We start from the raw sequence: 22,618 nt of genomic DNA, 5'->3' as shown, positions 1-22,618 counted from the left end.
CATTGTCAAGAGTTTTCCCCCACTTTCTTCTAAGACTTTTATTATTTCATGTGTTAGACTTAAATCTTTAATCCATCTTGAGTTAATTTTTGGAGGTAATGAAAGGTGAAGGTCCAGTTTCAGTCTTTTACATCATTATCCAGTTTTCCCAGTACCTTTTGTTGAATAGGGATTCTTTCCCTGACTGTATGCTTTTACCTGGTTTATCAAAGATCAGATGGCAAGTCAGGACTGGTTTCACCTCTTGGTTTTCTATCTGTCTGTGTCTCTATTTTTGTGCCAATTTCATGCTGTTTTGATCACTGCAGGTTTGTAATATAACCTGAAGTCTGGTAGAGTGATGCCTTTGGCTTTGTTTTTATTACCTAGAATAGTCTTTGCCATATGTTTTTTTTTTTTCTCATTCAATACAAGATGAAGTACTATTTTTTCCAGTTCTTCAAAGTATGATGTTGGTATTTTAATGGATATTGCATTGAAAATGTAGATTATTTTGGGTAGTAAGGACATTTTAACAATGTTGATTGTCCCCAGCCAAGAGCATGATATATTCTTCCATTTGTTAATGTCTTCTGATATTTCTTTTCCTAGGATTTCCTAATTCTCTTTGTAAACATCCTTTACCTCTTTTGTTAGGTATATTACTAAGAATTTCACTTTCCACCACCAGGGGGACAGTCCCCACCCCAGAAATCCAGTGGGTCTTGGGACCACCACCACTGGAGGCCCTGGGAAGGAGTGGAGGAGGCATTCTAGATGTGCCTAATCTCCAAGGGATTCTGTGTGCAGGCTTGGTCCCTGAGTCACCATCCTTTCCTACACCTATGTCTTCTATGCTGGCTTCCCTCCCTTCTTTTTCTCTCTGCTTCTTGTGTTCTGTACCATCCTTCTGTGCCTACACAATGACTATCCAAATGAGGGTAGCCAGTCTCTCCTCTTCCTGATCTTACCTGAAGGGGCTGGTGAGATGTCTCTAAACTGCCATCTTGGAACCACTCCAATAATATTTTCTTTATCCTTAACTTTTCTGAATTTTTGTATAAACTTTAAAGGAGGAGACCATGAGAGTGATATTTTGGTGAAAAGAAACACTTAATTCTATTCATGTGAATTGAAGCAATTCTGTCCCCACCTAATCAAATGTTTATGATTTTCTTTTTTATATTCATTGAATTTGACATTCCAAACTAATCATTAATACAGAACAATACTAAACAATCAAGTGATAGACTCTTTTCCTCCAAAGTGTTACATAAGCATCCACCTCTCCTCAGTCTTCCCCCCCCCCCCAAACTCACCTCCTAACCATATGCTGGATTTCACTTCTGGGCTCTGGTCATTGAGTTGGACGGAACACGATATGCTACCCAAATTTTCTTGGAGTGTAAGAGAAGTCTCCACACCAAACAGGCCATGTCTGTCCACATTCACTTTGGAGTCTGAGGGTATATCATGTCCCTGTGGACCTTTCCACTTCACTGTGGGCTGAGCAAACCACCCTGAGGACTGGCAGAGTAGCTGGATGCCTCCATCAGCAAAACCATTGAGTGAAATGAGAGGAGCTGAGCCCATCTCTGGGGAGAAAAAAGAGAAGGGGTGAAAACAAAGATTATATCCCAAAGCCACAGCTGTACAAAGCCAAGTTCATCAAGTCCATCAATGTATCTGCCCCCTCTCTCCCTCTCTCTTTCTCTTTCTCCTCTCTCTCTCACACACACACATGCACGCGCGCGCACACACACACACACACACTTATAACACTTCTTTAAGCCCTTTCACAGACTTCATTTATTTAATATGCATTTAACAACACTGACATAAACAAGTATTTCTAAGCACAAAATATGATGAAGTACACAAGACAGGGCCCCTTCTAAGAAGTAACTCAAACACAGAGCATTAGAAGGCATCCAGTCAAAGAAGAAGAAAAAAATGAAATGAAAGAAGAAAGTCCATGAGAAGTATGGGACAACATCAAGAGAGCTAATTTCACAGAGTAATAAGTGTACAGAAGGGAAAGAGAAAAAGAAACAAAGGAAACATATTTAAAGAAAATAATGGCTGACTCAGAGCCAAACCAAGCCTCCATGCAGGATTAGAGGCAAGCTGTGATTGCAAAGTGTAGCCTTTAGTTCTTCTGAATTCAGGAGCCTAAACAGCAACCTTGTCCACCCATAAGCCCAGCCTAAGTCCCCATCTAGGCAGTGATGCAAGCAGGGGAACCTACTTTTCTGAGGAGTATATCCTCTGGCTCTGCCTCACAAAGGAACACTCACAGCAATCCCACTAAGTTTTGGAGACAAGCTTAAGACCCTGCCAATGAGGAAGAGCAGCCAGTGACTGCGAGTGTGTAATCCCTTGTCATGCCTGCCAGTGAACTTAAACAGCAAACCCACCCAGCCTTGGAGACCTGTCTAAGGCTTCACCCTGGCAAGGAGGCAAACCAGCCATATTCTGAATGTATGGGACATTGCACCTAGCCCTACCTTCCCAGGAAGTCCAAACAGCAACTCCACCCACCCTTAAATCTCAGCCTAAAATCTTGCAAAGGTAGGGTGGTAAAACCATGAATCCATATTTCAGCAGGATACAGGCTCTAGCCTGTAACCATAAAGAGAAGCCAGCATCCCTTCCAAGTGGGAAACCCATCCAGTGACTCCAAGCACAAGGGAGAGTCCACAACTCTTCTTGATCACAAATCTCAGTCTGTAGCTCTGCCAAATGTCAGGCCACACCCCTCAGAATGGGAGAAGATATTTGCAGGTTATGTCTCTGACAAAGGTTTAGTAACCAGAATCCACAGAGATCTTAAATGTATTAGCAAGAAAAGAACAAGTGATCTCATCTCAGGGCAAGGACTTGAAGAGAAACTTCTCTGAAGAAGACAGGCTCACGGCCTACAGACATATGAAAAAATGCTCATCATCTTTAATCATCAGAGAAATGCAAATCAAAACTACTTTGAGATATCATCTAACTCCAGTAATATTAGCCCACATCACAAAATCCCAAAACCAGAGATGTTGGCATGGATGTGGCGAAGAGGGAACACTTCTACACTGCTGGTGGGAATGCAAAGTAATATGTTCCTTTTGGAAAGATGTTAGGAGAACACTTAGGGATCTAAAAATAGACCTACCATTCGATCCTACAATTCCTCTACTAGGTATATATCCAGAAGACCAAAAATCACATTATAACATTATACTTGTACCAGAATGTTTATTGCAGCCCTTCTTCCATAATTGCTAAGTCATGGAAGAAGGCCAAGTGCCCATCGACCCACAAATGGATTAATAAATTGTGGTATATGTACACCATGGAATATTATGCAGCCTTAAAGAAAGATGGAGACTTTACCTCTTTCATGTTTACATGGATGGAGGTGGAACATATTCTTCTTAGTAAAGTATCTCAAGAATGGAAGAAAAAGTATCTAGTGTACTCAGCCCTACTATGAAACCAATTTATAGCTTTCATATGAAAACTATAACCCAATTATAGCCAAAAAATATGAAGAAAGGGGAGCAGGAGGGGAGGAGAAGGATGGATGGAGGGAGGGTAATCAGTGGGACCACACCTGTGGTGCATCTTACAAGGGTACATGTAAAATTTACTAAGTGTAGAATATAAATGTCTTAACACAATAACTAAGAAAATTCTGTGAAGGCTATGTTAACCAGTTTGATGAAAATATTTCAAATTGTATATAAAACAAGCACATTGTCCCCCATGATTGCATTGATATACACAGCTATGATTTAATAAAAAAAATAAACTAACTCAAAACAGAAAAGTAAAATCCCTAATATCTCCAATCAGAAATGAGAAAGGCAAAATACAACAGACAACTCAGAAATTCAAAAAAATCCATAATGAATACTATAAAAAATTCTATTCTCAGAAATATGAAAATCTGAAGGAAAAGACCAATACCTGGAAGCATGCCACTTGCCTAGACTCAGCCAGAAAGAATTGGAAATGTTGAATAGGTCTATATCAAGTACCGAAATAGCATCAACTATATAAAATCTGCCAAAAAAGAAAAGTCCGGGACGGGATGGCTTCACATCAGAATTCTACCAAACCCTTATGAAGCGAGTGTATGATGCCCCATGATCATATCAATGTATACAGTTATGATTTAATAAAAAAAAAACAATATAGCAGTACGATAAAAATATCATTTTTTAACCTAAAAAAAAAAAAAAAAAAAGAATGCCCGGCATGACAAATTGTATATAACTATTGCTGTAAGTAACTATGTAACTATTTTTCCCCAAATGAAAAAAAAAAAAGAATTCTACCAAACCTGACTCTACCCCCAGAGACAGTGGCCTGGGGAAAGAACCAGCAAGGAAGGCACGTCTGGCTGGCCATGTGGCTGCAGAAGGAGGAGAGGTGGCAGGAGTTGCTGGAGGATTTAAATGTATCTGGACTATTGTGACCCTCGACATGATTTATTGATTCACATTCATTCTCATCTCTCCATCCCCAAAGCAGGATATGGCAAGAAAAGAAACATTCCTTTTAGGCATCAGCATATAGAAATCCATGAACCAGTTCCTTCCTCTGAAGTCAGTTCACATCCAGTTCCCCACCAGATGATATTTACATTGCAGATCTCCTGCAAGTGGCTGATAACATCAAGAAAAAAACCCTGACCTAACTACAAGGAAAGAATCCTGGCCCCCATGACCATGATCGGCTCCCACCCAGACCTCGGAAAGAGCTGCGCCACGACCTCTGACCTGTGACCATGACCGCTGGGCCTCCAGATGCCCTGACCAGAAACTGTGGGAGCAGTGCAACCCTGCGTCCTCCCTCCTGTACCCTCCCTGCCTCCACACTGGCCTGCTCATCTGCCCAGGGACTCTGGTAGCTGCGTGCCCTCTGGAGCCCTCTGTGCCTCTGCTCAGAGCCCTTCTCCTGGCCAGAGACTGCTGGAGCCTTGGGCTCTCTGTGCCAAAGTCACTGGGTGCCAGGTACTCCCAGAACTGTGTGCACCACCCCGCCCTGTTGCTGGATCCGGGTGTGTCACACTCCGAAGCTGCTTCCACAACCAGAACTCTCTGGCTGGGGCAGCCCCAGAGGAACTACACAGGAACTACCCCTACAAAGATCCAGCAACAATAAAGTGATCCCGCTGGGGTCTAATTTTGGAGAGACACCTCCCAACTCTGAGGACAGCCAGAGACAATGATGAAAAACAATCATGAGGTAAAATCAACAGAAAAACTCTGGCAATATGAATAATCAGAGTAGATCAACTCCCCCAAGGATCAATGGGGCAGACACAGCACAAGATCTCACACACAAACAAATAGCTGAGATGTCAGAAATCGAATTCAGAATCTGGATAGCAAATAAGATTGAATCAGAATTCCAAGCAGTAACCCAAAAGATATCTTAAGAATTCAATGAATTCAAAGGCCAAATGACCAAAGATTTTGACACATTGAGACAAGAAGTTGCAGCCCTCAAAAATCTGAGAAACACAGTAGAGTCCCTCAGTAACAGAATGGAGCAAGCAGAAGAAAAGATTTCTGACATGGAAGACAAAGCTTTCAAATGCTCCCAAACTCTCAAAGAGGAAGAGAAATGGAGGGCAAAAACAGATCACTCTTTCAGAGAGCTCTGGGATAATTCGAAGAAAACCAGTATTCGTCTTATAGCGATCCTCGAAAGGGACGAAGTGGGTTCAGAAGGCACAGAGTCTCTTCTCCATGAGATTATGAAGGAGAACTTTCCAGACATGCCCAGAGATTCTGAAATTTAGGGGCACCAGCCCCATATGTCGGAGGTGGTGAGTTCAAACACAGCCCGCGCTAAAAACTGCGAAAAAAAAAAAAAAAGAAAGAAATTCAGATAGCAGACAGTTTCAGAAATCCAGCGTGACTCAACCCAAATAAAACATCCCCCAGACACATTATAATCAATTTCACTAAAGTTAATATGAAGGAGAAAATTCTGAAAACAGCCAGACGAAAGAAAACCATCACCTACAAGGGCAAGAATATTACAATAACTGCAGATCTCTCTGCTGAAACCTTTCAAGCTAGAAGAGGATGGTCATTGACTTTTAATCTCCAAAACAAAATATTTTTCAACCCAGGGTCCTGTACCCAGGTAAACTGAGTTTCATTTATGACAGAGAAATTAAATACTTTAACGACATTCACATGTTGAAGAAATTAGTCATAACTAAACCAGCTCTCCGGGATATTCTCAGACCTATCGTTCATAAAGACCAGTGTAACCCTCCACCACGAAAGTAAACCCACCCAGAAAGTTTTGATCAAATTCCAACTTCCACAGTTGCAAAAGGATTAAAAATGTCCACTGGACTCTCGAAAGGCTTATCAATATTCTCAACTAATGTGAATGGTTTAAATTGTCCTCTAAAGAGGCACAAACCTGTGCTCACTGGATACAAAAACGCAAGCCAGATATCTGCTGCATACGAGAATATCATCTTACATTAAAAGACAAATATAGACTCAAGGTGAAGGGATGGTCATCTATACTCCAGGCAAAAGGAAAGCAGAAAAAAGCAGGTGTTGCAATCTTATTCGCAGACGCAACAGGCTTTAAACCAACCAAAATAAGGAAGCATAAGGATGGACACTTCATATTTGTTAAAGGTATACTGAATATGATGAGATGTCAATTATTAATATTTATGCACCCAACCACAACGCACCTCAATTTATAAGAGAAACTCTAACAGACATGAGCAACTTGATTTCCTCCAGTTCCATAGTAGTTGGAGATTTTAACACCCCTTTAGCAGTGCTGGATAGATCCTCCAAAAAGAAGCTAAGCAAAGAAATCTTAAATTTAAACTTAACCATTCAACATCTGGACATAACAGACAGCTACAGAACATTTCATCCAAACAAAACTGAATACACATTCTTCTCATCAGCCCATGAAACATACTCCAAAATCAACCACATCCTCAGCCACAAATCTAACCTCAGTAAATTTAAGAAAATAGAAATTATTTCTTGCATCTTCTCAGACCATCATGGAATAAAAGTTGAACTCAATAACAACAGGAACATGCATACCCATACAAAAACACGGAAGCTAAACAACCTTATCCTGAAGGATATATGGGTCATAGACGAGATTAAGAAGGAAATCACCATATTTTTGGAACAGAAAAACAATGAAGACACGAGTTATCACAACCTCTGGGATACTGCAAAGGCAGTCCTAAGAGGGAAATTTATAGCACTGCAAACTTTTCTCAAGAAAACTGAAAGAGAGTAAGTTAATAACTTAATGGGACATCTCAAGCAACTGGAGAAGGAAGAACATTCCAACCCCAAACCCAGCAGAAGAAAAGAAATAACCAAAATCAGAGCAGAATTAAATGAAATTGAAAACGAATTATGCAACAGATCAATAAGTCCAAAAGTTGTTTTTTTGAAAAGATCAATAAAATAGATAAACCTTTGGCCATACAAACCAGGAAAAAAAGAGTAAAATCCCTAATTTCATCAATCAGAAATGGTAATGATGAAATAACAACAGACCCCTCAGAAAATCAAAAATCCTTAATGAATACTACAAGAAACTCTACTCTCAGAAGTATGAAAATCTGAAAGAAATCGACCAATACCTGGAAGTATGCTACCTACCAAGACTTAGCCAGAATGAAGTGGAAATGTTGAACAGGCCTATGACAAGTTCTGAAATATCATCAACTATACAAAATCTCCCTAAAAAGAAAAGCCCAGGACCAGATGGCTTTACGATAGAATTCTACCAAACCTTTAAAGAAGAACTAGTACCTATATTACTAAACCTCTTCCAAAATATAAAAAAAAGGAAGGAATATTACTGAACACATTCTACAAAGCAAATATCACCTTTATCCCCAAACCAGGGAAAGACCCAACATGAAAAGAAAATTATACACTAATACCACTAATGAATATTGATGCAAAAATACTCAGTAACATCCTAAAGAACAGAATCCAACAACACATCAAAAAAATTATATACCATGACCAAGTGAAATTTAGTCCAGGGTCTCAAGGCTGGTTCAATATATGTAAATCTATAAATGTAATTCAGCACATAAACAAACTAAAAAATAAAGAGCATATGATTCTCTCAATTGATGCAGAAAAGCTTTTGATAATATCCAGCATCCCTTCATGATCAGAAAATGTAAGACAATTGGTATAGAAGGGGCATTTCTTAAACTAATAGAGGCCATCTATAGCAAACCCACAGCCAATATCGTACTGAATGGAGTTAAATTGAAATCATTTCCACTTAGATCAGGAACCAGGCAAGGTTGCCCATTGTCTCCATTGCTCTTTAACATTATAATGGAAGTTTTAGCCTTTGCAATTAGGGAAGAAAAGGCGATCAAGGGTATCCACATAGGGTCAGAAGAGATCAAACATTCACTCTTTGCAGATGATATGATTGTGTATCTGGAAAACACTAGGGATACAAAACTTTTAGAAGTGATCAAGGAATACGGCAATGTCTCAGGCTACAAAATCAACACCCATAAATCTGTAGCCTTTATATGTACCAACAATAACGAAGCCGAACAAACAGTCAAGGACTCTATTCCTTTCACAGTAGTGCCAAAGAAGATGAAATATTTGGGAATTTACCTAACAAAAGACGTGAAAGATCTCTATAAAGAGAACTATGAAACTCTAAGAAAAGAAATAGCTGAAGATGTTAACAAATGGAAAAACATACCATGCTCATGGCTGGGAAGAATCAACATTATCAAAGTGTCCATACTACCCAAAGCAATATATAATTTCAACGCACTCCCTATTAAAGCTCCACGGTCACATTTTAAAGATATTGAAAAAACAATACTTCGTTTTATATGGAATCAGAAAAAACCTCGAATAGCCAAGACATTACTCAGAAATAAAAACAAAACAGGAGAAATCACACTACCAGACCTCAGACTTCACTACAAATCGATAGTGATCAAAACAGCATGGTATTGGCACAAAAACAGAGAAGTAGATATCTGGAACAGAATAGAGAACCAAGAGATGAATCCAGCTACTTACCGCTATTCGATTTTTGACAAGCCAATTAAAAACATTCAGTGGGGAAAAGATTCTCTATCTAACAAATGGTCCTGGGTGAACTGGCTGGCAACCTGCAGAAGACTGAAATTGGACCCACACCTTTCACCATTAACTAAGATAGACTCTCATTGGATTAAAGATTTAAACTTAAGACATGAAACTATAAAAATACTAGAGGAGAATGCAGGGAAAACCCTTGAAGAAATTGGTCTGGGTGAGTATTTCATGAGGAGAACCCCCCGGGCAATTGAAGCAGCTTCAAAAATACACTACTGGGACTTGATCAAACTAAAAAGCTTCTGCACAGCTAAGAACACAGTAAGCAGAGCAAGCAGACAGCCCTCAGAATGGGAGAAGATATTTGCAGGGTATATCTCTGACAAAGGTTTAATAACCAGAATCCACAGAGAACTCAAACGCATCAGCAAGAAAAAAACAAGGGATCCCATCGCAGGCTGAGCAAGGGATTTGAAGAGAAACTTCTCTGAAGAAGACAGGCGCATGGCCTTCAGACATATGAAAAAATGCTCATCATCTTTAATCATCAGAGAAATGCAAATCAAAACTACTTTGAGATATCATCTAACTCCAGTGAGACTAGTCTATATCACAAAATCTCAAGACCAGAGATGTTGGCGTGGATGTGGAGAAAAGGGAACACTTCTGCACTGCTGGTGGGAATGCAAATTAATACATTCCTTTTGGAAAGATATATGGAGAACACTCAGAGATCTAAAAATAGATCTGACATTCAATCCTGTAATTCCTCTGCTGGGCATATACCCAAAAGACCAAAAATCACAACATAACAAAGATAGTTGTACCAGAATGTTTATTGCAGCCCAATTCATAATTGCTAAGTCATGGAAAAAGCCCAAGTGCCCATCGATCCACGAATGGATTAATAAATTGTGGTATATGTACACCATGGAATATTATGCAGCCTTAAAGAAAGATGGAGACTTTACCTCTTTCATGTTTACATGGATGGAGCTGGAACATATTCTTCTTAGTAAAGTATCTCAAGAATGGAAGAAAAGGTACCCAATGTACTCAGCCCTACTATGAAACAAATTTGGGGCTCTCACATGAAAGCTATAACCCAGTTACAACCTAACAATAGGGGGAAGTGGAAAAGGGAGGGGAGGGGTGGTGGTGGGTAGAGGGAGGGGGATTGGTGGGATCATACCTGTGGTGCATCTTACAGGGGTATTTGCAAAACTTGGTAAATGTAGAATGTAAATGTTTTGGCACAGTAACTGAGATAACACCAAAAAGGCTATGTTAACCATTGTGATAAAAATGTGTCAAATGGTCTACAAAGCGAGTGTATGATGCCCCATGATCATATCAATGTATACAGTTATGATTTAATAAAAAAAAGAAAAAAAGAAAAAGAAAAACATTCAGTGGGGAAAAGATTCCCTATTTAACAAATGGTGCTGGGTAAACTGGCTGGCAACCTGTAGAAGACTGAAACTGGACCCACACCTTTCACCATTAACTAAGATAGACTCTCACTGGATAAAAGATTTAAACTTAAGACATGAAACTATAAAAACACTTGATGAAAGTGCAGGGAAAACTCTTGAAGGAATTGGCCTGGGTGAATATTTTATGAGGAGGACTCCCCAGGCAATTGAAGCAGTATCAAAAATACACTACTGGGACCTGATCAAACTAAAAAGCTTCTGCACAGCCAAGACATAGTGAGTAAAGCAAGCAGACAGCCCTCAGAATGGGAGAAAATATTCGCAGGTTATACCTCCGATAAAGGTCTAATAACCAGAATCCACAGAGAACTCAAACGTATTAACAAGAAAAGAACACATGACCCCATCTCAGGGTGGGCAAGGGACTTGAAGAGAAACTTCTCTAAAGAAGACAGATGCACGATCTATAAACAAATGAAAAGCTCATCATCCTTAATCATCAGAGAAATGCAAATCAAAACTACTTTGAGATATCACCTAACCCCAGTAAGAGTAGCACACATAACAAATTCCCCAAACCAGAGATGTTGGCGTGGATGTGGAGGTAAGGGCACACTTCTACACTGCTGGTGGGAATGCACACTAATATGTTCCTTCTGGAAGGATGTTTGGAGAATACTTAGGGACCTAAAAATAGACCTGCCATTCGATCCTATAATTCCTTTACTAAGTATATACCCAGAAGACCAAAAATCACAATATAACAAAGACATTTGTACCAGAATGTTTATTGCAGCCCCATTCACAATTGCTGAGTTATGGAAGAAGTCTAAGTGCCCATCGACCCATGAATGGACTAGCAAATTGTGGTACATGTATACCATGGAATATTATGCAGCCTTAAAGAAAGATGGAGACTTTACCTCTTTCATGTTTACATGGATGGAGCTGGAACATATTCTTCTTAGCAAAGTGTCTCAGGAACGGAAGGAAATGTATCCAATGTACTCAGCCCTACTATGAAGCTAATTTATAGCTTTCACATGAAGGCTATAACCCAACTATAGCACAAGAATATGGGGAAAGGGCCAAGGAAAGGGAACGGAGGGGAGAGGTTAGGGTAGAGGGAGTGTAATGGGTGGAGCCACACCTATGGTGCATCTGAGAATAGGTACAGGTGAAACTTACTAAATGCAGAATACAAATGTCTACGTACAATAACCATGAAAATGCCATGAAGGCTACATTGAACAGTTCGATGAGAATATTTCAGATTGTATATGAAACCAGCACATTGTACCCCTTGATTGCACTAATGTACACAGCTATGATTTAACAATAAAAAAAAATGGAAAAAAAATTCTACCAAATCTTTAAAGATGAACTAATATCTATATTAAATTTATTTTTCTTAACTAATTGCTGTTTATTCCTTCCAGGAACATGTTATCTGTGTGTGTACACAAGTACACCACATGAACTCAATGTTCAGTAGGCCTTGTTCTTCATGCTAATCACTTCTGTATGTTGACTTGTATGTTACTGTCTCTAGGGTGGTCAACTTACAGAGGTTCTACTAAATATCTACTTACATGTAAAATATGTATTATCTATTTACAATTATTATAACTTCCTAATAAATTGAATACTTTATGAGTATATAATCACCTTATTTGTCTAGTATAATATATATACATATATATTTTAACTTTTTTTATTAAGTCATATATACATAAGTCATGACTACATTTATGCCTTTCTGGGGTTAAATGTGTAGATTATTTGTAGAAATTGGAGTGCTTACATCCTACTAACTGACATAGCTTTCACCTCATTTTCTTTTTTTTTTTTTTTTTTTTTTGGTTTTTGGCCGGGGCTAGGTTTGAACCCGCCACCTCCGGCATATGGGACCGGCACCCTACACCTTGAGCCACAGGTGCTGCCCTCACCTCATTTTCTTAATCACAGTGTTAAGACATTTGTGTTCAATACTTGATAGATTTGACTTGTACCCTTGCAATATGCTCCAGAGATGTGGTCCCACAATTAACCCGCCCTCTACTGAACCACGCCCCTCCCTTCCCATTGCCGTCTTCTTCCCTCCTTCATCCTGGGCTATAGTTCTGATTCATAGCTGTATACGTTAATGCATTTATGGGGTATAATGTGCTGATTTTATATACAATTTGGAATGCTTACATCAAACTGGTAAACATAGCCTTCACCTCACTTAATTATTGTGTTAAGACATTTATACTCTATATGTAATGGATTTGACATGTACCCTTGCAAAATGTACCATAGGTGTGGTCCCACCAATTACCCCCCATTCACCCAACCTCCCCTCTCCCACCCCTCCCTCTCCTCTTCCCCCCTTCATCTTGGGCTATAGTTGTGTTTTATCTTTCATATAGAAGCGTGGGTGATTTTATGTTGGAGTCATAATAGAACTGAGTACATTGTATACTTTTTCTTCCATTCTTGAGATACTTTACAAGAAGAATATATTCCAGCTGCATCCATGTAAACATAAAAGAGGTAAAGTCACCATCTTTTTTAAAGGCTGCATAATATTCTATGGTACACATATACCACAATTTAATAATACCTTCATGGGTCAATGGGCACTTGGGCTTCTTCCATGACTTTGCAATTATGAATTGTGCTGCAATAAACATTGTGGGAATTTACCTAACAAAGGATGTGAAAGATCTCTATAAAGAGAACTATAAAACTCTAAAAAAAGAAATAGCTGAAGATGTTAACAAATGGAAAATCATACCATGCTCATGGCTGGGAAGAATCAACATTGTTAAAATGTCCATACTACCCAAAGCAATATACAATTTTAATGCAATCCCTATTAAAGCTCCACTGTCATACTTAAAGATCTCAAAAAAAAAAAATAACACTTCATTTTATATGGAATCAGAAAAAACCTCCAATAGCCAAGACATTACTCAGAAATAAAAACAAAGCAGGAGGAATCATGCTACCAGACCTCAGACTATTTGATATTTTGATAGCGATCAAAACTGCTTGGTACTGGCACAAAAACAGAGAGGTAGATGTATGGAACAGAATAGAGAACCAAGAGATGAACCCAGCATCTTACCGTTATTTGATCTTTGACAAGCCATTGAAAATATTCAGTGGGGAAACGATTCCCTATTTAACAAATGGTGCTGGGTGAACTGGCTGGCAACCTGTAGAAGACTGAAACTGGACCTAAACCTTTCACCACTAACTAAGCTAGACTGTCACTGGATTAAAGATTTAAACTTAAGATATGTAACTATTAAGATTCTGGAGACAGTGCAGGGAAAACACTTGAAGAAATTGGCCTGGGTGAATATTTTATGAGGAGGACCCCCCTGGGCAATTGAAGCAGCACCAAAAATACATTACTGGGACCTGATCAAACTTGAAAGCTTTTGCACTGCTATGGAAGGAAAGTAAGCAGATAGCCCTCAGAATGGGAGAAGATATTTGCAGGTTATGTCTCTGACAAAGGCTTAATAACCATAATCCACAGAGAACTCAAATGTATTAGCAGGAAAACAACAAGTGATCCCATCTCAGGGTGGGCAAGGGACTTGAAAAGAAACTTCTCTCATGAAGACAGGCACACGGCCTACAGACATATGAAAAAATGCTCATCATCCTTAATCATCAGAGAAATGCAAATCAAAACTACTTTGAGATATCATCTAACTCCAGTAATATTAGCCCACATCACAAAATACCACACCAGCGATGTTGGCATGGATGTGGAGAAAAGGCAACACTTCTGCACTTCTGGTGTGAATGCAAGCTAGTACATTTTCTTTGGAAAGAAGTTTGGAGAGCACTTAGGGATCTAAAAATAGACTTACTATTCGATCCTACAATTCCTCTACTAAGTATACATCCAGAAGACCAAAAATCACATTATAACAAAGATACTTGTACCAGAATGTTCATTGCAGCCCAATTCATAATTGCTGTGTCATGGAAGAAGCCCAAGTGCCCATCGATCCACGAATGGATTAATAAATTGTGGTATGTGTACACCATGGAATATTATGCAGTCTTAAAGAAAGATGGAGACTTTACCTCTTTCATGTTTACGTGGATGGAGCTGGAACATATTCTTCTTAGTAAAGTATCTCAAGAACGGAAGAAAAAGTATCCAATGTACTCAGCCCTACTATGAAACCAATTTATAGCTTTCATATATAGCCCAAGAAGAAGGGGAAAGGGGAGAGGGAGGGGAGGGGAGGGGGAAGGATGGGTGGAGGGAGGGTAATTGGTGGGGCCACACCTATGGTGCATCTGACAAGGGTACATGTGAAATTTACTAAGTGTACAATATAAATGTCATAACACAATAACTAAGAAAATGCCGTGAAGGCTATGTTAACCAGTTTGATGAAAATATTTCAAATTGTATATAAAACCAGCACATTGTACCCCACGAGTGCATTAATATACACAGCTATGATTTAATAAAAAAAATTAAAAAAATAACCTCAAGATGGTGCCCAAGTAACAGCTTCCTTGCATCTGGGCACCGTGAGTCTCGGGAGATAAGACTCCAGGCATCCCTGGCTGGTGGGATCTGCCTACAATCATCCCTTTGAGGATGCAGGGAGTCAGCAAGAGACTTCTGGACCCCAAGAGGAAGACAAAATCAGTGTAAAACTGGCAAGTGGTCATATGTGTTCGATCCATCTAATCCCACCGACAGTACAATAGTACAGTAGCAGCAAGACTGCAAACGGGAAAGGCCTTACCTGTGAACTGTTTTGGTGTTTTTGAACTTGGCACTCAGTTGAACTGCCTTGGGGAGAGCTTGAGCAGGAGTGCTGAGAACGTTGGGCGTGGTCTAGGGTCCCAGACTGAGCCGCTGAGCCTGATGGAGCTAATAGTGTTTGGCTGTGGGTGGTAGGGAGCCACTGAGAGAGAACTGGCCCAGCAAGGTCCGCCCTCAGGGTTGCAGAGCAAGGATCGGGTGGGAGCTAGTAACCTAGTGACTGAGCAGCCTAAAGGCGGAGCCTGAGACATCTTACAGCCCTAACCCTCAGGGGCAGAGTGAAACCGGTTTTGGCACACTGGGTAAGTCGATAGCCACTTCAGCAGTGATTCCAGTGACAAGCACGTTCCTGGGAAAGCTTCTGTTTAGCAAGGTTAGAAGGTTAAAGTGCCTTTTAAGAGGGCTGAAGAGAGACTTAGGGTGTCTACCCTGTGGGGTTTGAGAAATCAGTGGAGGCCTCCAGTCGTATCAGCATTGTGATTAACATTTAATACCCCAGAAGACCACCTGTTGCCCAGACAATATTCAACAAGATATATACATTTTGTTTTTGGTTGTTTTTTGTTTGTTTGTTTTTTGTTTATTTTGATGTTGTTTTGTTTTTTAATGTCAACCTTTTTCATACAGATTTTTTCTTTTCTTTCTCTGTTTTTCTAGTTTAAATACAATTTCCCATTGCTGCCTTTTTCAATAACTAGAACTTCATTTTTGCTAGTGTTTTTACCCCTATTATTTGGTTTTTCACTCAATTTTATCCTGTAAAGTTTTCTGTTTGCTTGTTTTGGTTTGATTTACAGCATTTCTGTCTTTCCTCAGTACTTGGAGGAGGTAGGGTACTGTGTCTGATCAGGGTAGCAAAGAGCTGCTGACCTCAAGGGGACCACCCAACCAGGCACCCCCAAAGGTTAGCATTTTTTTAAGGTTGTGTCAAAGTACCCTACTGTACACCTATATTGCTCTGTCTCCCTCTTTCTGTGCCTCTCTTCTTTTTTTTTTTTCACTTAAATATATTGCTTAACCAAATGCTTTATTTAAATATAATTCTCTCAGAGATAGTGGGTCTATTTTCTAAATGTATGCATGTAAATATGAAAAAGAAAATAATAAAGGAACACACCTAATGGGATATTACCTTGGTGGAACTATCTTGCAGATCTTCTTTTTTTTTATTAAATCATAGCTGTGTACATCAATATGATCATGGGGCACCATACACTTGGTTCATAGAATATTTGACATATTTTCATCTCATTAGTTGACATAGCCCTCCTGGCATTTTCTTAGTTACTTTGCCAAGACATTTACATTACACATTTGCCAAGGCTCACATGTACCCTTGTAAGATGCACCACAGGTGTGATTCTTTCAATCCCCCTCCCTCTACCCACCTCCCCCTCCCTCTCCACGCATTCCCCCTTCCCCCTGTTCTTAGGTTGTAGCTTGGTTACAGCTTTCATGTGAAAGTCCTAGGTTAGTTTCATAGTATGGGTGAATGCATTGGATATTTTTTCTTCCATTCTTGAGACACTTTACTGAGAAGAATATGTTCCAGCTCCATCCATGTAAACATGAAAGAGGTAAAGTCTCCATCTTTCTTCAAGGCTGCATAGTATTCCATGGTGTGCATATACCACTATTTGTTAATCCATTTGTGGATCGATGGGCACTTGGGTTTTTTCCATGACTTAGCAATTATGAATAGGGCTGCAATAAAGATTCTAGTACAAATATCTTTGTTATGATGTGGTTTTTGGTCTTCTGGGTATATGCCCAGCAGAGGAATTACAAGATTGAATGGCAGATCTATTTTTAGATCTCTAAGTGTTCTCCATATATCTTTTCAAAAGGAATGTATTAATTTGCATTCCCACCAGCAGTGCAGAAGTGTTCCCTTTTCTCCACATCCACGCCAACATCTCTGGTCTTGAGATTTTGTGATATAGGCTAGTCTCACTGGAGTTAGCTGATATCTCAAAGTAGTTTTGATTTGCATTTCTCTGATGATTAAAGATGATGAGCATTTTTTCATATGTCTGAAGGCCGCTCGCCTGTGTTCTTCGGAGAAGTTTCTTTTCAAGTATCTTGCCCAGCCTGTGATGGTATCCCTTGTTCTTTTCTTGCTAATGTGTTTGAGTTCTCTGTGGATTCTGGTTATTAAACCTTTGTCAGAGACATAACCAGCAAATATCTTCTCCCATTCTGTGGGCTGTGCCTCTCTTCTTTTTGTCAATATTCCTTTTAACCACCCCCTATCCTTTCTCTAATTTCTTTTCATCCTTTCCTTCTTTCTTTCATCCCTTCTTGCTCTTCAACCTTCCCATCCTTCTGGTCCTGTACCAAAAGGACTCATCAAAACCTTAGTCCACAGGCACAGGAACTTAGAGAGCAAGAGGAAGTGAAAGGAAAATTAGGGTAAGGAAACAGATAAAAGAAATCACTCATGAGCAAAAATCAGCAGAAAACTCCAGGCAACATGAAGAACCACTCCAGAGCAACCCCTCCAAGGGACCATGAGGTAGCTACTACAGAGGATTCCACCTATAAAGAAATGTTAGGAATGACAGAAAGGGAATTTACAATACACATGATGAAAACAATGAAGGAAATGATGGAAACAATGAAGGAAACTGCTAATAAAGTGGAAAATAACCAAAAGGAAATCCAAAAACAGAATCAAATAAAGATGAACGATATGAAGAATATAGAAAGGATATAGCAGAGCTGAAGGAACTGAAGCAGTCAATTAGGGAACTTAAAGATTTAATGGAAGGTATCAGCAACAGGTTAGACCGTGAAGAAGAAAGAATTTCAGAGGTAGAAGACAAAGTTCTTGAGATAACTCAGATAGTAAAAGAAGCAGAAAAGAAGAGAGAGAAAACAGAATGTTCACTGTCAGAATTATGGGACTTTATGAAGCGTTCCAACATACAAGTTATAGGAATCCCAGAAGGGGAAGAAGAATGCCCCAGAGGAATGGAAGCCATACTAGAGAATGTTATAAATGAAAATTTCCCAAATATCACCAAAGATTCTGACACACTGCTTTCAGAGGGATATTGGACCCCAGGTCACTTCAACTCTAACTGAACTTTGCCAAGACACATTGTGATGAACCTGTCCAAAGTCAAGACAAAAGAAAAGATACTGCAAGCTGCCAGGAGTCAGTGCCAGTTGACCTACAGGGGCAAATCCATCAGAGTGACTGCAGACTTCTCTAATGAAACTTTCCAAGCAAGAAGACAATGTTCATCTACCTTTAATCTACTTAACCAGAACAATTTCCAGCCCAGAATTCTGTACCCTGCTAAGCTAAGCTTTAAAATTGATGGAGAAATCAAATCATTTACGGATATATGAACATTGAGGAAATTCACCACAACAGGACCAGCTCTACAGGAAATACTTCAACCTGTTGTACACACTGACCATCACAACAGATCAACAGCAAAGTAAGAACTCAGAAATTAAAGGACAGAACCTAACCTCCACACAGATGCAAAAGATAAAACTAAGCAATGGACTCTCAGAAAATAAGATGAATAGAATATCACTACACTTATCAATTATCTCAATATACATTAATGGCTTGAATTCCCTACTGAAGAGACATAGATTGGATGACTGGATTAAAAAACACAAGCCATCCATTTGCTGTCTGCAAGAAACACACCTGGCTTCAAGAGACAAATTAAAACTCTGAGTCAAGGGTTGGAAGACAATTTTTCAGGCAAATGCAATTCAGAAGAATAGAGGAGTTGCAATCTTATTTTCAGGTACATGTGGATTTAAAGCAACTAAAGTCAAAAAAGACAAAGATGGTCACTTTATATTGGTCAAGGGAAAAATACTGCAAGAAGACGTTTCAATTCTAAATATTTATGCACCCAATATAAATTCTCCCAGATTCTTAAAACAGACCTTACTCAGTCTGAGCAATATGATATCCGATAATACCATAATAACAGGGGACTTTAACACTCCTCTTGCAGAGCTGGACAGATCCTCTAAACAGAAATTAAGCAAAGATATGAGAGATTTAAATGAGACCCTAGGACGCAGGGCTTGATAGACGCATATAGAACACTCCACCCCAAAGATAAAGAATATACATTCTTCTCATCACCCCATGGAACATTCTCCAAAATTGATCATATCCTGGGACACAAAACAAATATCAACAGAATAAAAAGAATTGAAATTTTACCTTGTATCTTCTCAGACCATAAGGCACTAAGGGTGGAACTCAACTCTAACAAAAACGTTTGACTCCACACAAAGGCATGGAAATTAAACAATCTTTGGTTGAATAACTGATGTATGCAGGAAGAAATAAAACAGGAAATCATTAACTTCCTTGAGCATAACAACAATGAAGACACAAGCTACCAAAACCTGTGGGATACTGCAAAAGCAGTTCTGAGAGGAAAATTTATCGCTTTAGATGCCTACATTCGAAAAACAGAAAGAGAGCACATCAACAATCTCACAAGAGATCTTATGGAATTGGAAAAAGAAGAACAATCTAAGCCTAAACTCAGTAGAAGAAAAGAAATATCCAATATCAAATCAGAGATCAATGAAATTGAAAACAAAAGAATCATTCAGAAAATTAATGAAACAAGGAGTTGGTTTTTTGAAGAAATAAATAAAATAGATAAACCATTGGCCAGATTAATGAGAAATAGATAAGTAAAATGTCTAGTAACCTCAATCAGAAATGATAAAGGGGAAATAACAACAGATCCCACAGAGATACAGGAGATCATCTCTGAATACTACCCAGAAGCTCTATGCCCAGAAATTTGACAATGTGAAGGAAATGGATCAACTTTTGGAATCACACCCTCTCCCTAGTCTTAGCCAGGAAGAAATAGAGCTCCTGAACAGACCAATTTTGAGCACTGAGATTAAAGAAACAATAAAAAGGCTTCCAACCAAAAAATGCCCTGGTCCAGATGGCTTCACAGCAGAATTCTATCAAACCTTCAAGGAAGAGCTTATTCCTGTACTGCAGAAATTATTCCAAAAAATTGAGGAAGAAGGAATCTTTCCCCAACACATTCTATGAAGCAAACATCACCCTGATACCAAAACCAGGAAAAGACCCAACCAAAAGAATTCTCCAAAAAGGAGAATTTCAGACCAGTCTCACTCATGAATATAGATGCAAAAATTCTCAACAAAATCCTAGCCAATAGATTACAGCTTATCATCAAAAAAGTCATACATCATGATCAAGTAGGTTTCATCCCAAGGATGCAAGGCTGGTTCAACATATGCAAGTCCATAAACGTTATCCACCATATTAACAGAGGCAAAAATAAAGATCATATGATCCTCTCAATAGATGCAGAAAAAGCATTAATACAATCCAGCATCCTTTTCTAATTAGAACACTGAAGAGTACAGGCATAGGTGGCACATTTCTAAAACTGATTGACAAACCCACAGCTATCTATGACAAACCCACAGCTAATATTTTACTGAATGGAGTAAAACTGAAAGATTTTCCTCTTAGAACTGGAACCAGACAAGGTTGTCCTCTGTCACCTTTACAATTCAACATAGTGCTGGAAGTTCCAGCCAATACAATTTGGCAAGACAAGGAAATAAAGGGAATCCAAATGGGAGCAGGGGAGGTCATACTCTCCCTCTTTGCTGACGACATGATCTTATACTTAGAGAATCCCAAAGACTCAACCACAAGACTCCTAGAAGTCATCAAAAAGTACAGTAATGTTTCAGGATATAAAATCAGTGTCCACAAGTCAGTAGCCTTTGTATACGCCAATAACAGTCAAGATGAGAAGCTAATTAAGGACACAACTCCCTTCACCATAGTTTCAAAGAAAATGAAATACCTAGGAATATACCTAACGAAGGAGGTGAAGGACCTCTATAAAGAAAATTATGAAATCCTCAGAAAGGAAATAGCAGAGGATATTAACAAATGGAAGAACATACCATGCTCATGGATGGGAAGAATCAACATTGTTAAAATGTCTACACTTCCCAAAGCAATCTACCTATTCAATGCCATTCCTATCAAAATACCAACATCATACTTTCAAGATTTGGAGAAAATGATTCTGCGTTTTGTATGGAACCGGAAAAAAACCCATATAGCTAAGGCAGTTCTTAGTAATAAAAATAAAGCTGGGGGCATCAGCATACCAGATTTTAGTCTGTACTACAAAGCCATAGTGCTCAAGACAGCATGGTACTGGCACAAAAATAGAGACATAGACACTTAGAATCGAATAGAAAACCAAGAAATGAAACTAACATCTTACAACCACCTAATCTTCAATAAACCAAACAAGAACATACCTTGGGGGAAAGATTCCCTATTCAACAAATGGTGTTGGAAAAACTGGATATCCACCTGTAAAAGACTGAAACTGGACCCACACCTTTCCCCACTTACAAAAATTGTTTCAAGATGGATAAAGAACTTAAATTTAAGGCATGAAACAATAAAAATCCTCAAAGAAAGCATAGGAAAAACACTGGAAGATATTGGCCTGGGGAAAGACTTCATGAAGAAGACCACCATGGGAATTGCAACAACAATTGCAACAACAAAAATAAACAAATGGGACTTCATTAAACTGAAAAGCTTCTGTACAGCTAAGGAGACAACAACCAAAGCAAAGAGACAACCTACACAATGGGAAAGGATATTTGCATATTTTCAATCAGACAAAAGCTTGATAACTAGGATCTATAGAGAACTCAAATTAATCCACATGAAAAAAGCCAACAATCCCATATATCAATGGGCAAGAGACATGAATAGAATGTTCTCTAAAGAAGACAGACGAATGGCTAACAAACATATGAAAAAATGTTCATCATCCCTATATATTAGAAAAATGCAAGTCAAAACCACCCTGAGATACCATCTAACCCCAGTGAGAATGGCCCACATCATGAAATCTCAAAACTGCAGATGCTGGCGTGGATGTGGAGAGAAGGGAACACTTACACTGCTGGTGGGACTGCAAACTAGTACAGCCTTTCTGGAAGGAAGTATGGAGAAACCTCAAAGCACTCAACCTAGACCTCCCATTTGATCCTGCAATCCCATTACTGGGCATCTACCCAGAAGGAAAAAAATCCTTTTATCATAAGGACACTTGTACTAGACTGTTTATTGCAGCTCAATTTACAATCGCCAAAATGTGGAAACAGCCTAAATGCCCACCAACCCAGGAATGGATTAACAAGCTGTGGTATATGTATACCATGGAATACTATTCAGCTATTAAAAAAAATGGAGACTTTACATCCTTCGTATTAAC

The 22,618-nt window shown here is 39.0% G+C and overlaps 1 protein-coding gene across 1 annotated transcript in view; it reads right to left on the bottom strand.

The window, feature by feature from the left end:
- The window catches only part of BTNL3 (butyrophilin like 3), a 60,456-nt gene that overhangs the window by 22,265 nt on the left and 15,573 nt on the right, over window positions 1-22,618 (bottom strand). The window contains exon 3 of the mRNA XM_053566846.1: window positions 1,299-1,574. Coding sequence (XP_053422821.1) covers window positions 1,299-1,574 — 276 coding nt within the window. The remainder of the gene's footprint in view (window positions 1-1,298; window positions 1,575-22,618) is intronic.

This window comes from Nycticebus coucang, chromosome 17 (assembly GCF_027406575.1).
Source record: "Nycticebus coucang isolate mNycCou1 chromosome 17, mNycCou1.pri, whole genome shotgun sequence".
Lineage (NCBI taxonomy): Eukaryota > Metazoa > Chordata > Mammalia > Primates > Lorisidae > Nycticebus > Nycticebus coucang.
This window is presented reverse-complemented; position numbering and strand designations above follow the sequence as displayed.